Source organism: Cervus elaphus, chromosome 19 (genome assembly GCF_910594005.1).
Source record: "Cervus elaphus chromosome 19, mCerEla1.1, whole genome shotgun sequence".
Classification (NCBI taxonomy): domain Eukaryota; kingdom Metazoa; phylum Chordata; class Mammalia; order Artiodactyla; family Cervidae; genus Cervus; species Cervus elaphus.
In genome coordinates this window covers 59,264,298-59,279,310 of record NC_057833.1, presented here as the reverse complement: position 1 = coordinate 59,279,310, position 15,013 = coordinate 59,264,298, and the positions used below count along the sequence as shown (strand labels likewise).

Here is a 15,013-nt window from a genome sequence, read left to right as displayed (position 1 = left end):
CAAGACCACCTACCAGCCTTTCTCCCAGTCTGGGGTTAGGGGGTGTAGTCCTGGTGCCAGCTTGGACTGTGAGGCTATCTGGGAAGGGGTGGAATTGCCTAGTGGGGACACACTGCATTTATAAGACCTCTGTGGCTTTAGTGACAAGTAAAAATTTTGATGTCAAGAAGATTTTTAAAGATGTCAGGGACCTTCATCCACATTACCTGACTTTTCTTACAACTTTATGAGCGGGTAGATGTTAACATTTTCCCCTATCCTTCAGTACTAAGTACTGTTAAGATCTGTATCTTACATGACAAGAAAATAAGGCTCAGATTGATTACAGAATTTACCTAAAGTCACTCAGAAACTGGTAAAATCAAGGCTTTCTCACTTCAAACCTTATACTCATTTGTTACTGCACTGGCTTGGTACAATTAGTAGCCAAGCTCTATATGAGGATTATAACATCACGATCTTGATCGCACTGTTATTACTCTATGGATACCATTTTTATGTTACTATCATCATATCTATTTATGTAAAATTCAAGGCCAAAATAGCTGAGCATCTCAAAGTAACAGAGAAAACGATCAATTCTGCAGAGAACACTAATGGGCATTAGTGACCACTGAGTTGATACTATGATTCGGAAAAGGTCCACATGTCTACCACTTGTTGGTAAAGAAAACACAAGTGGGAACACAGGTACAATACAGTCTTTGTATATAGAAAAAAAAAGAGAAGAAAAAGAAATTTAAGTCTTGGTAAGAAAATAATGAATTTATATATAAGTTCCCCAAATTAAATTCTCCTGGAAAGTATGCTTATGTATTTGAACATTCCATTCACTCAACCAATATTTGTTAAGCAAATACATATGCAATCCTGTATTCATCTATGGATTTTAAAGCAGAAGTCCTAACACTGGCTCTTAAAAGAAAGTTCCACCTGGACAGCAGTGCCAGGTAAAATACATGGCACCCAGTTAAATCTAGATTTCAGGTAAACAATGAACACTTTTTTAGTATAAGTACATCACAAATATTGAAGGGGTATAGTTAGACTAAAAAAAAAATTTGTTGTTTATCCAAAAATTCATCTGGGCATCTTGTGCTTTTGTTTTCTAAGTCTGGCAACCTTATACCTGGTGATAAAGAAATACCCTGAATTCCATCTTTGTCAGCCTTGTAATTCTGTATGCAATTTTGTTGTATAGAGCATGGTACAAACAAACAGAATCTGGTATCTGAAATTTGTTCTGATCATTGCAGAGTACTTATATAAATGTACAAAGTATATTTGCATTATTTCTATGGAGCTACGTCCTAAAATAAATAAAACACTCTGTGGGAAAAAATTTTTTTCCCTTTTGAAAGTGATTAGATATCATTAGAGAAGAATTCAGTTCATTCATTGATCAAATATTTTCTGAATGTTTACCATGTGGAAGGTATTATGTTGGGTATATTGAAGCATAAGATATATATGTTATATATCGTATAATTATATATAAAATTGTTTCTGCTTTCATAAAGTTTACATTCTAATGGGAAAGCATAAAAACACTCATGTAATGATAATATAGGGCTTCCCAGGTGGCTCAGTTGGCAAAGAATCCACCTACAATGCAGGAGACCCCAGTTCAATTTCTTGGTCAGGAAGATCCCCTGGAGAAGGGATAGGCTAGCCACTCCAGTATTCATGGACTTCCCTGGTGGCTCAGATGGTAAAGAATCTGCCTGCAATGTGGGAGACCTGGGTTTGATCGTTGGGTTGGGAAGATCCCCTGGAGGAGGGCATGGCAATCCACTCCAGTATTCTTGCCAGGAGAATCCTCACAGACAGAGGAGCCTGGTGGGCTACAGTCCACAGGGTTGCAAAGAGTCACACATGACTGAGTGACTAAGCACAGCACAATTATAATAAGTCATTGTTATATGTTAAGTTATTGCTATAAATTAAGTTATTGTTATAATGTTAAGTGCCCAAAGGAGTACATTTGCCATGGAACCTTGAATATGCAAGATATTTGCTTCCATTAACATAGTTTATCACTATAAAATCAAGCTGTTGTTCAGTACTCTGATTTACTTTTTTAAACACATAGGTTCTTGTGAGTGGAATTTTGGGGAACAATGTTATATAACAAAAACAACCTGAAGTCATCCTCCTCCTAATCACCCAGGCCATCTAGGGAAGTGATTCCCAACTCAGTGTGAATCAGGGCTTGTTAAGACATAGGTCACTGGGTTCCCATTCAGGTCTGGGATGGACTCAAGAATGTACATGTTGCTGTTGTGGGGATCACACCTTGAGAAGCACTGCTCCCATGTTAGCTTTGAATTTTCCCTATTGCTTGCCTTCCATGCCCACATTCACCCCAGGCTTATCCTCCTGTGCCCTCTGTCTTTCCGTGCCATCCCATGCCTTTTTTTGCTTTTTCTCTTGGGAGAGGGCACAGAGGAGTCCTGCTTTGTTCCGTGAGAGGATGGTTCGCGTTAGCTTTGCTTTTTCTCTAATTCTCTTGTTTTTAAATGTGTCTTTAACTCTTGTTTTCCTGCCCCACAACATTTATGAAACTTCAGTAAAGCAAACTTGAGAAATTCCTAGAAGAGATGAAGTCCTTTCATGGTTTGTCTGGCAGTAGATAGAGTGGTTTAGTGAGAGATTTTCTTTAAAAAATCTTTAAGGAATGAAAAAAAAAAATTCATGCTATGGAGGAAGTTCAAGGGAAACCCAAGGGGTATCACATTGCTTTGGCATTTGAATTCCAACGAGGAAGGAAACATGTTGACAGTTATTACTCAGAGATTGGAGACAGAGCAAATAAACTCAGTGTCTCTGGGAGGAGGAGGCTAAGGTGATGAGGATGATTTTTTTAAAGAAAGCATTAAGTAGTACTTTACCTTTTATGCAGAGCTCTCACATGCATAATACCTTTACAGTAGCTCAAAAGGCAGGAAAATTATTGCTTCTACTTTAAGCTCAAACAAACTAAGGGTAATGAAATTAAGTGACTTGTGTATGGTCACAATTAGAGGAACCAAAACTGAACCCAAATAATTAATTCCAGCACAGTCATCTTTCACTTACGTCCCCACTCTAAGTATCAGTGCTACAATCATCAGGGAATATGCTCGACAACCTACGCTCCCTTGGTGCGCTAAGGTAGAGGTGAGCTCCAAGGTCAACATGATGGACTACTTATTTGTAGCAAACATGTCCTTTTAATGACTATGTGGATCATTAACATAGACTTACACAAATTGTATTTGGAATTCAGATCTCAGAACTGAGTCTCTCCAATCACTGAAAGTGTGAAAGTTGCTCAGTTGTGTCTGATTGTTTGCGACCCCATAGACTATACAGTCTATGGAATTCTCCAGGCCATAATACTAGAGTGGGTAGCTATTCCCTTCTCCAGTGGATCTTCCCAACCCAGGGATCAAACCCAGGTCTCCTGCACTTCAGGCGGATTCTTTACCAACTGAACCACCAGGGAAGCCCCCAATCCTTGAAAGCAAGTATCATATTCATTAAAAGTTGCAGTTGCTAAACCATGCAAAGCTGGTTACCATGCATAGTGGCTGTGATGCTGAGAACCTAAGTTTTTTTCCTTTTAACTCTGTAAAGCTACTCTTTCCTAGTAAGATTCTTTTTGGTTAGACTAAAGGTAGGAAGCAGAATCCATCTCTACTCTTCCAGTATACCCAGGACTTTCTAGAATCTTATTTTAGACTAACATTTGGACTCTTTGCTGTGGATTTTTATCATTTCCACTGGGCTCCTGTAAAGCTGTGAGGCTCCACTTTTTTGATGTTTTCTCAAGACACTGGAGAGAACTTTGTTTTGAAATGTCAGCCAAAGTGAATCCAGGTGCTGAATTACTTCCATATGTTCAGGCTGTCTTGCCTTTTGAAAACCGAGACCAATTGTTCCTAAACTTTGTTAGGTTATAGACTTCTTCACTTAGACAAGTATTGATAGAGAGCTGACCATTCCAAACTGCCACTGCCAAATGATTTGGGGGTGAAATGGAAGTGTTGATTCTTTTAGATAAGGTACGCAAGTGATAGATGTACATTATTTATTGTTCCTGGATGTAGTCAGGTTATACACACCATTACAAAGACCTTTATAAGTTATGAGGAACTTCATAGTTTACCAGAGTTATGCCTTTGAGCATAACTCAGATTTATAAAATGACTTTACTTGTAGCCTTTGTATCTATGATGTCTAAATTTGCAAATCCATTGCTGGTTTTCTTATGGGCAAATCTAGTTATTTGGGTTAACCACAGAATCCTTTGGTAAAATTGAATAAATATGTTCATACACCAAAGAGACAATTTTCTGTAGTACACCAAAAAATGTTATGCTCCAGATTTAAAGCCTTATTTTGACATGTGATCTAATAGAGTATGTAAACTTTATATCTGCTGGGTCTACTGGAAGAGATGCAAACATGGGGAGAGTAGAAACATTCATGGATCCAAGAACAGAGACGTCAACTTTGGTTAAGAATACATCTCCACAAATGGTCTCTTTTTCCCCCTTAATCCTTAATTTGATGGATTTACAAGGTAGGTACTCAGAGGAGGAAAGGACATAAACTATGGGAGAATACCCTGTAAATCATAAATTGCCATATAAATAAAAATATTACTATTCGATTAATTTACTAAATAATGATGATACCATACCACATGGAAAATGTCCTCGATTGACCTCAGGTTATTAGATATTCACATGTACTCTAAGTAAATACAGTGACTTACCACTACCTGATTTTTTTCCTAAATTCAGTAGTAGTCACTCTGATTTTTAGAGGTATGAAAACTGTCATCTTTAAGAACTGATTCACACAAGGGCACATACATAGATTTACATATTTTTCTGATTTAAGTTGAACTGCACAGAAGGAAAATTTCGTCTTAAGTAATGTTCTGTTTCAATTGTTCACTTCCATGTTGGTATGTCTGTTGCAGTCCTTCCCTTCTATTTCCCAATTTAAATTGAACTGCTTTATGTTCTATCCCCTAGCTAGTCCTGCTGGCTGACCTGAGAAACAAGGTTGCTTTGAGGAACTAACTTATTTTCATGTATTGTAATTCAGGTATATAACTTTCCCCTGACAATTTATTTGTCATTTAACAGAGATATTCTAGAACTAGAAGGTTAGCAGATGAATGACTCTCATAATCAGTTCAGTTCAGTTCAGTTGCTCAGTTGTGTCCGACCCCATGGACTGCAGCACACCAGGCTTCCTTGTCCCTTACCAACTCTCAGAGCCTTCTCAAATTCATGTCCATCGTGTTGAAATTCCTCATAATAGGAATTATATAATTCCTCATAGTAGGAATTATGACTCTCATAATAGGAATTTCAAATATGGTGATCATCATTGAGTTAGTTACTTTTAGTATAAGAGAATCCATGTGAAATCATATCACATGTATAGTCCCTTATATGGAGGAGCACCCATGGAGTTCTCACTTCTGTCTGGTCCATTGTAGAACTAGGAAAGGGCACTCACTGGCTGGGTGGTCAGGAGATCTTTGCTCTAGAATCATTCGCTCCAGGAATGAAGCACTATCTTGCCCAACTACTCACCTGATGAATAACTGAATCCCCTCTATAACAAATCACTATGAAATGATCATTCATTCTCTCCTTGAACACCTCTAATTATAGGAACTCATGCTCCCTTTGGAGGTTGTCTACCTATCTTTAAAGCATTTCTGCTTAAACTTCCTCTTTTATTTAATTAAATATCTTTATAGCTTCTAATCATTGGTCCATTTCTATATATGTGAACACAAATGGAACAAGCTTAATGTATCTTCCCTCAAATCATTTAAATAATGTTAAAAGTGTGAACAATAGCTAACATTTATAGAGTGCTTATTATGTGCTGGAGATTGCTTTAGGAACTTCATATGTATTAACTCATTTAATCCTCAAAACAGCACTACTATCACTATTATCCCCATCATATAGACAAGGAAACTGATGTATAGAAATGTTAAGTAATTTTGCCAAGCTGACAAAGCTCAGTAGGCACTTTCAATTCAAACCTACGCACTGCCAAACACCTCTAGCACCTTCAAACATGACTCATATGCCATGGCTTCACGACCGTTTCCATCTTAATCATACTCCTCTGAGTGTGCCCCAAAGAGTCTACTGTCCTTTTAAACAGGAGAACCCAGAACTGATTGTGGTCTCTAGATGTGGAGAATAGAGAACTAGCACTAGAAAACAGTGAGCTTATCACCCCTCTTCATTTCAGGGACTGTAAGTGTAGCCTCCACTGGCATTAGCCTTGCTGTGGCCTCTTCAAGCTGTTGGTTCAAATGAAACTTACTACAGACTGAAACCCTTATTCCTGTTTGGCTTATACGACTTGGGTCTGTAAAATGAGGTGACTGGAGTGTATGATCTGCAAGGACTTTTCTAGTTTTAAACATCTAGGATCAAAAATATGTTTCAAAGTTCAATGTATTTAAGGGAGGTTGTGCCTGCAAATTCTGTATCAGGTTTTCTCATTTGGCCCTTTCCCACAAAGGGTTTCTGTGATTTTGTCTTTTGGTGATAGGATGCTTGGTTCGTGGGGTGGGGGCATAGTTGGGGCTTCTAGAAGATGGTTTACAATATGTCTTTCTGTAAAATCTGAAAGATGATTCCTACTTTCCCTTCCACCTACCGGTCCTGCCCCTCCCTTCCTCCAGCCCCCTGGGCCTCTCCCCCCTGCTGCCAGTCTTCCAGCGGCCGCACTCACCTGTGTGTACGAACATGTGCTTGACGTAGTTCTGTTTGGCGGTGAAAGTCTTGTTGCAGAGAGTGCACTCATAAGGCTTTTTTTCGCCCTGCCCACTGGCTGTGCTGTGGCCTGCGGATGGGGCCAGGGGCTGTGGCGCTGGCAGCTGTGCAGTAAAGGTCGACAAGCCGGGCTGGGACACTGTCACAAACTGGGTCTGCTGGCCTGCCAGGGGCTGCGGCAGGCTGAAGAGGAAAGGCTTGGGGCCGCTGCCCGCCGGCTGGGTAGTGAAGAGGGCCGGCAGGTAGGTGTTACCGGCTGTGCCAATGACCTGCGTGTTGCTGGTTAAGGTCAGAGGCATCCTCAAGTTGCTGGTGAGGGTTTCGGTCTGGCGTAAGTAGAGCTGGGTACTTGGCAATGGCTGCCCGATGGACGTGTTGACCGAAGGCTGCTGCAGGACACTTTTGTCGGAGCTGTTGCTGACAGTGATCACCGTGTTGTCCATCTCCACCTCGTTGCTTCTTTCGGGGGAGGAGGCACCGGTCTCTAGCTGGTGCGGCTGCGGGGCGCCCTCGGCCGGGGCTTCCGCGGCCTGCTCAGGTTGGGCGGGTTCGGCCTGGCTGTCCCGCGCCGCCCCGGGCCCAAACTGCTGCTCCACGGAGTCGGGCTCGGTGCCTATGGAGGAGCTGACGCCCGAGTCGAAGCTTTCGCCCTTGGGCTCACTCTCGGTGCCCTCGGCCTGGTCGGTGTCTTCCGTGCACTCCTCGGACTCATTGCGCTCCAGGATCTGCACCCTTTGCTGCCCGTAGTAGTCGTAGTCGTCCTCCATCTCCTGCTTGATATGGATGTTGCCCACCAGGGTCTGTATGCGCACGGGCCGGGGCTGCTTGCGGCAGTGCGTGGTCTCGGGAGTGGTGGACAGGTAGCGCTCCATCTGCTGCGAGCGCTCGTGGATGCGCGTGATCCAGCTGGGGTCTTCTATGTGGTGGTCGCGGGGCAGGCCAAGTGCCGTCTCGTGGTGGCTGACTACTGCGCCGCTGTAGAAGGAGCGCTCGCCGCTGCCGTTCTGCATGGAGCAGGCGTACAGCGCCGAGTAGATCCTGTCCACGCTGTGCTGCGGGTGGCTCTGCAGGTAGCCTGACTCGGTGTCGCTGCTCTGGCCCGAGGTGCCCGATTCGGGAGTGCCCCGTGGTGTGTCCTGGCCTGAGTCCTGGATCCCCGGGAACACATCACCCACGTTCTGCGACACGATGCGCGTGCACTCATCGATGACCGTTTTGATCTGCAGGATGCTGGCGGCCGTGAGGATCTGCAGGGCTTCCGACTGAGAGACGCGCAGCACGCCGCTGTACATGAAGTCAATGAGCTTTTGCACCGACTGCACCGACACCACCGATGGGATCTCGATGTCGCTGTAGCCCAGCAGCAGCTTGTCCTGGAAGAAGGGGCTGCCGGCGGCCAGCACGCAGCGGTGTGCGCGCAGCATGCTCCCGTGGATGCGCACCGTCACGTCACAGAAGTGGCCACGGTTGCGCTGCTCGTTGAGGGTCTCGAGCACGGAATTGCTGAAGTTGTGAAGGTTGATGCTGTGAATGCGCTCGGTCATCCCCTTGCAACTGATGTCACCTGCACGGTGAGACAGACACAACACAGGGCGTGGGTCAGAGCAAGCTGGCTGCATCCCTAACATTTGGGTCTCAGGTGGGCAATGCTCATGGCTCCTAGCAGCACCCCTGTGCAGACACAAGCAGGCTCTGTGCCAAGATGGATAGGCTTTGCATCAGGTTGACCTGTGGGTATGATGTCCTATGGTAACAAGGCCTTGGATTTTGTGGCAACAGGGCCCCAGCTATTTGGGGGTACTGAATCAATAATTGATCCCCTAGACCTTCAGCCAGGGTTGTCAGTTGAAGTACAGCAGTCTAAAAAACAGATAGGTCATTGCCTGCTTTTCCTACAGCTTCAGCAAATAAGAACCAAAAGGCAAATGAAGACTTGTTCTCAGGAAACTCTGCCTCCACTTTAGACAGGCCTAAGCCCAGGTCCTTTGGGAAAGCTTGTATTTTTCTCAATTTATCAAAATTCCTTATTTTATTCATGACCACAATATTTAATTCCCTTCCTGTTAATTAACATGGCACATTCTGCAAATCCACACCACATATGCAAAAATTCTTGGAAAAGTCAGCTAAGATAGACATAAAATAGCTACCACCATGTTTTCCAGTGGAGGGACAGGCTCTAGAATGCAATCTTCTTGTATCTGTGCATTTTTCTTATCCTCTTTGGTGAGACCTGTTTGAGTACTTTCTAGGGTGGTTGTATGTTATATGGTGGTCTTCTGAATTTTCTGAGGCTTAATGAAGAAGAAATGTTAGAAAGGTCAGAGATGGCAGTGTTGACCTGGGAGACTGGAATACACTAGGTGACCATATTCGTCATTCAAACTGGGCACTTAGGAGGACTGTTAGTAAGTAGGTCAGGACAGTAGGGTTAACCTGGAGTGGGATGTACAATTATCGCAGGAATTGGGTGCTCTCTACGCTTACAAGAGGGATATATCAGACAGTTGCCAGGAGGAAGGCAGCACTCAACTACGTGGAACATGTGGACAGCCTGACCTATTGCCACCCTTATATCCTAGGCTGTGCAGACAAGAGATAGGTTGGTAACACCTAGATCCCAGATTGAGAAGGAAAACAAGTGTCTATAACACTAGACTTAGGGCTTTCCTATTTTTTTTTTTTTTTACTTTAGCTCTCTAAAGAATCCCTCTCTCCACATCATTCTTCAGTCATTCCCCATTCTTGCCTTCACAACTGAAAGATTAGCTTGAGGGAAGCCAAGTAAGTAGGCTTTCAAAACTAGGTGACCCAGGTATAGATTGTTGGTGTGACCCAGATCCCTGTGTTTTGTTATAAGTAACCCAGAGGTAATGGCTTGCACACAGAGGAATGACCACCTCCTCAGGTTCTTTCTCCTCTGCCTTAGGAAAGAGGACCTGCTCAGAGAAGTCTGAGCTCAACTAGCTTTTCTACTGTGGTACTATCCATCTGGTGTGGTACCATCACAGCTGGTGTGATTGCATCCTTATATACTCATTCATTTCCTTTGCTCCCACTTTACATTTAGTCAGCCTCACAGAAATCCACTAAACTTAATAAATGCTGCCTACAGGCTCTATGTTCTCTTTGAGTGATATGATTTGTGCAAATTTTTTCATAAGAGAATTCCTTTTCCTTCCAATTTCTATTAGGTCTGTTAATGTGTCTAAAATATTTCATTAGATGACTGTTTCTCTTTTTCCTTTTATATAAAACAAATTGTCCTTGCCAGGTTAAGGAATCAAGGTGAATCCCCTATAACTGTTAATACAAAACATAGCACCAGAGGAAGGCCTCAAAAACCTAGAAAAGAAAATTTAGGAAACCAGTCAGCAGATCATATTCTAATGTCTTACTGAGTCCCTCATGCTTGTGCACTGTGATAATAACAAGAGTGATTTTTTTTTTTAAGAGTGTCAAGTTTTAACTACTTTATGTACATTATTTCATTGAGTCCTCACAACAATCCTATGATATCAGTAGTATTATTATCCCCATATTTCAGATGAGGAAACTGAGGCCAGAGGAACTAGGAAACCACTCAAGGCCACACAGGTAGTTGGTGGTTGAGCTCGCATTTGAACCTAGCAGTCTGGGTCTAGAGTTCACACTCTTATCTGCTTCACTGTATTGCATGCTTTGTCCCTGAATGACGTCTGGGGTTCTTAGGTGTCCATGGGTCTGCCGTAAAGGTGTGTAATAAGGTCTGTTCAGTGTACCCTCCAGCTACTTCTGTACCTATCCATAAATTAGTGTGCTGTCTCATAGCCTCAGTCATCTAATAAAGCATATTTTAAAAAACTTATAAATGGAACAATGCAAGAGATAAAAGAGAGTTCTGGCACTAAAATGTAGAAGTTTCTATATACAATTTTACTATCACCAAGGTCTCCCTCATTTACGTAAAATGGTAAGCACTAAAATTGGCTAAGTCTCTGATAAAATCACCGTCTCTGAGTAGGATGGATTTATTAAACATTTTTCTCCACACGGATAAAAACACTCTTTAAACACACAATTGCTCATAGCAGCAGTCACAGCTATATCACTTGAGTTGTCATATCTTCTTTCTGATAATTCTAGGAAGAAGCTCAATCACAATTATCATAATAATTAATAACCATGTAGCATTTTACAGTGTACAAACTCTTTCAAAGGTATAGACTCATTTACTCCTTATAACAATCCTATATATTTTCAGGACAGGTCCTATTATTACTATTTGATGTAAAAGGAAGTTGAAGGTTTCAAAGTATCTAAATGACTAACCCAATGTTTTCCAGAGCTAGTAAGTGGCTGAGGTGGGATTAGATCCCATGCCCCTTGATACTCTTTTTATCACATGATACTGGATCACTGACAAATGAAATCTGGATTACCCGAAGACTGAGGGCCATCTAATTCTCACAACATAGAAAGTGATGATGGAGCTTGCTGTAGAGATGGATATGGTCATCAACAAGAGCTGTCATTATATCACACACATTCATAGATATATGCACACACACACAAACACACACAAACTCATGAAAAAAAGTTCAAACTGCTTGTTGAGCTGATCCACTCAAGTCTAAATAATCAGGTAAATCTATAGCAATAATAACAAAAACTTGTCTGCTAAATAATCTGAGTTATGATTTTTGCAGTAATGCTGTTGCCAACTTCATTAAAAACCACAGAGACAAACTTGAACCTGCGCACATATACAACCTGACCTGACAAACCTTGTTGGATTTTTGTAGACACAATTTTTAAAGGTCTCAGCACACTGGTCCTGCACCACAGTGAGCAGCTGTGAAAGGCTGAATCGGTTTTTGCTGATATGTGTACAGATGTGATGGGGGACCCTGCCGGTCCATTCAAGCATGCCTCGGCCCTCCAGCACACAATGCTGAAGCAAGTCCTTTCCCAGGCTTTCTTTCATTTTCAACACTAATACAGTGGGAAAGAGTTTCTGCCACGGCAAGGCAATGTCCAGGCTTTTGTGAAACAGGTCCTTTTCATGCAGTGGGCATTAATGTATAGATTCCAACGGAATAAATCTGAAATACTCTACTGTAGAAGATTTGTTCCCCATTGAAAACAAATCTTGATTAGATGGTTATTCAGAGACTGTATAGGAAGGAATGGTGTGAAAATGCTAACTCCATTCTTTCTTAGATTGGCAGTGAATAGGCCTTTGGGCTATTCAAAAAAAAAAAAAAAAAAAACCTTCGACTCTACAAAACCATACAACTTTACAAAGATTTTGTGCATCTGGGGATGCCACGATACACTTCCTCCCCCCTTCCCTCCAAAAATCCCCCATGGTGGTGTGAACATAGAACTGATGGGGTAAAATGGGAAAAAAAACTGACAAAAATAGTTCTCTGCGTGTTTTAAAATAGTAACCCATCTTCTTTCCACTAGAGTAAAAAATATATAGTCAGTCTGTGATGGCATTCACTGGAACACTCAAGGAATTCTATTCCTGAATGTGATCGTGTACTCTAAGTGATTGTGTTCTGCGGGTGAGCACAGTATGGATGAGGCTGATGCAGGAGTGAGCACCAGAGGGGGATTCTGCTTGTGGTGAAATAGCTGATGGAGGGCTTGGCTGTCTATGTTGTAGGAACCCAGCTCCTGCCTGTCCCTGAAATGGCGGGTGTCCAGGGATAGGACTAAGCATGAGAATAAAAATCTGCCTGTGCACAAGGGAAAAGGAATAAGAAAAGGAAACAGCAGGCAATACAATCTCTTTTAATCAGGTGTGAAATCCAGTCCTTTCTCAGTCCAGATATATAAAATGAGACTAGTGCAAGGGCGAGATGCTGTAGAGAGAGATGGGAATTGGAAGACTGTGGCTGGGAAAGAAACACTAGCTCTCAAATTAAAACCAAGATGAATTTTGGTTGCCAGACTGAAGTCAAATGTCAGGGCCAAAGAGCCCTCGAATTTTCAATTTGGGCCACCAGGCTCATGTGTGCTAAGTGGGTCAGCACATGAAACAGGGCCAGGTGGCCAGGCCTCCACAACCCAGCTTCTTATCACTCCCTTTCCCAGATTGTGCTCAATAGCACACTGACATTGCTCTTTCATATTATCAGGTGATGAGTGATCATGTTGAACTTTCACATTTTGGTGCTACTTACCAAGTTGGTCCCATTGGGAAGGATCCAGTTCTTACTGGAGAAAGCTGGGATGCATGTGGCAACTAAGGCCCCTTTCTCCCCAAATCTACATCTTTTTGTCCTGCCAGGTGCCTGAACTCAGTCATGTTTATTTTACCTCTTTGCCTGGGGTGGACACTTGCTGAGTCTCTGCACCACACGGGGTTAGAGGTTGCTTGCTCACAGATTCCACCATCTAGAGCAGATGGTCCTGTATGTTCCTCCCCTCTCTATCTCACTGGCATCTTCACAGGGTGGCTCTGGGAAAATCACTAATGCAAGTGGGAGGCAGTAGGCAGAGCTAGACCTCTTTCTTCTACCCTAGCTCCATCTGTTGTTGTTTAGTGACTAAGTTGTATCTGTCTCTTTTGCTATCCCATGGACTGTAGCCCACCAGGCTCCTCTGTCCATGGGATTTTCCAGGCAAGAACACTGGAGTGGGTTGCCATTTCCTCCCAGGGGATCTTCCTGATGAGGGATCAAACCCATGTCTCCTGCTTGGCAGGCAGGTTCTTGCAGGTTCTTTACCCCTGAACCACCTGGGAAGCCCCCTGGCTCCATACACGTAGCATATTCCTGCTCTCATTGCCTCTGTAGGTGAACTGTAGGAAGGTCATCAGTATTTGAGAAGGAGATGCCTCATATGCTTGCTTACCCATTCCTGGTAAGCAGGGGGTGCTTTGAGCTATCTCCCAATGAGGGTTTTCCCCGTCTTCCAGATTGTCGTAGCCTGGATTACAGGAACCATTAACTATTTCATCTTTTTTATTTTTTTATCATTGGTAACAGAATTCTCCTAAAACTGAAATCAATTCTTCAATTTTCATAAATTTGACTTCCAAACATATTTTCAGGAATATACAACCTATTAAAGTTGGGAGCACTCTGTATGAAATTTTAAAGTCACTACTTATTATTTCAGGTAGATGGAGATATTAAAATTACTAATGATTTTTTATTTATGGTCTCAATATTTTGGTTAGGTATGTTTTATATTACTTGAATTTTCATTCATATATTAATTCATGCAAATAATGAACTTTCATTCATTCTGGAGCACATTTTAAGTACTTAAAGGTCCTTAAGAAGCATAAGCATACACACACACACACACACACACACACACACACATATATATACCCAGGCTTCCCAGGTAGTTCAAATGGTAAAGAATCTGCCTGGGATGCAGGAGACCTGGGTTTGATCCCTGGGTCAGGAAGATCCCCTGGAGAAGGAAATGGCAGCCCACTCCACTATTCTTGCTTGGACAATTCCATGGACAGAGGAGCCTGGTGGGCTACAGTCCATGGGGTCACAAAGAGTCAGACACAACTGAGCAACTAACACTTTCACTTTCATATATATAATGGAATACTATTCAGCCATAAAAAAGAACAATATTTCGCCATTTGCAGCAACATAGATGGACTTGGAGGGCATTATGCTAAGTGAAATAGATCAGATAGAGAAGGATAAATACTGTATGAATGACTGAGTGATAGTTGCTCAGTCGTGTCTGACTCTTTGCAACCCCATGGACCATAGCCCACTAGGTTCCTCTGCCCATGGAATTCTCCAGGCAAGAATACTCGAGTGGGTTGCCATTTCCTTCTCCAAAATACTGCATGATATCACTGACATATGGAATATAAAAAATACAACAAACTAGTGAATATAATAGAAAAGAAGCAGACTCGCAGATATAGAGAACAAACTAATGATTACCCATGGGGTAGGGGTGGTATAGGGTATGGGGAAGTGAGAGGTACAAACTGTTGGGTGTAAGATAGGCTCCAGGATGTATTGTACAATGTGGGGAATATAGCTAACATTCTGTAATAACTGTAAATGGAAAGTAAGCTTTAAAAATTGTATGTTTGTTGTTTAGTTGCTCAGTCATGTCTGACTCTTTGTGACCCCATGGACTGTAGCTCGCCAGGCTCCTTTGTCCAGGGGATTTTCCAGACAAGAATGCTGGAGTGGGTCATCAAGTCCTTCTCCATAAAAATTGTATAA

The 15,013-nt window shown here is 42.4% G+C and overlaps 1 protein-coding gene across 43 annotated transcripts in view; it reads right to left on the bottom strand.

The window, feature by feature from the left end:
* ZBTB20 (zinc finger and BTB domain containing 20) overlaps positions 1 to 15,013 on the bottom strand; it is an 848,937-nt gene that overhangs the window by 13,289 nt on the left and 820,635 nt on the right. For all 43 annotated transcript variants that reach the window (XM_043874099.1, XM_043874083.1, XM_043874098.1 and 40 more), the window contains one exon: positions 6,766 to 8,370. In XM_043874099.1, coding sequence (XP_043730034.1) covers positions 6,766 to 8,370 — 1,605 coding nt within the window. The remainder of the gene's footprint in view (positions 1 to 6,765; positions 8,371 to 15,013) is intronic.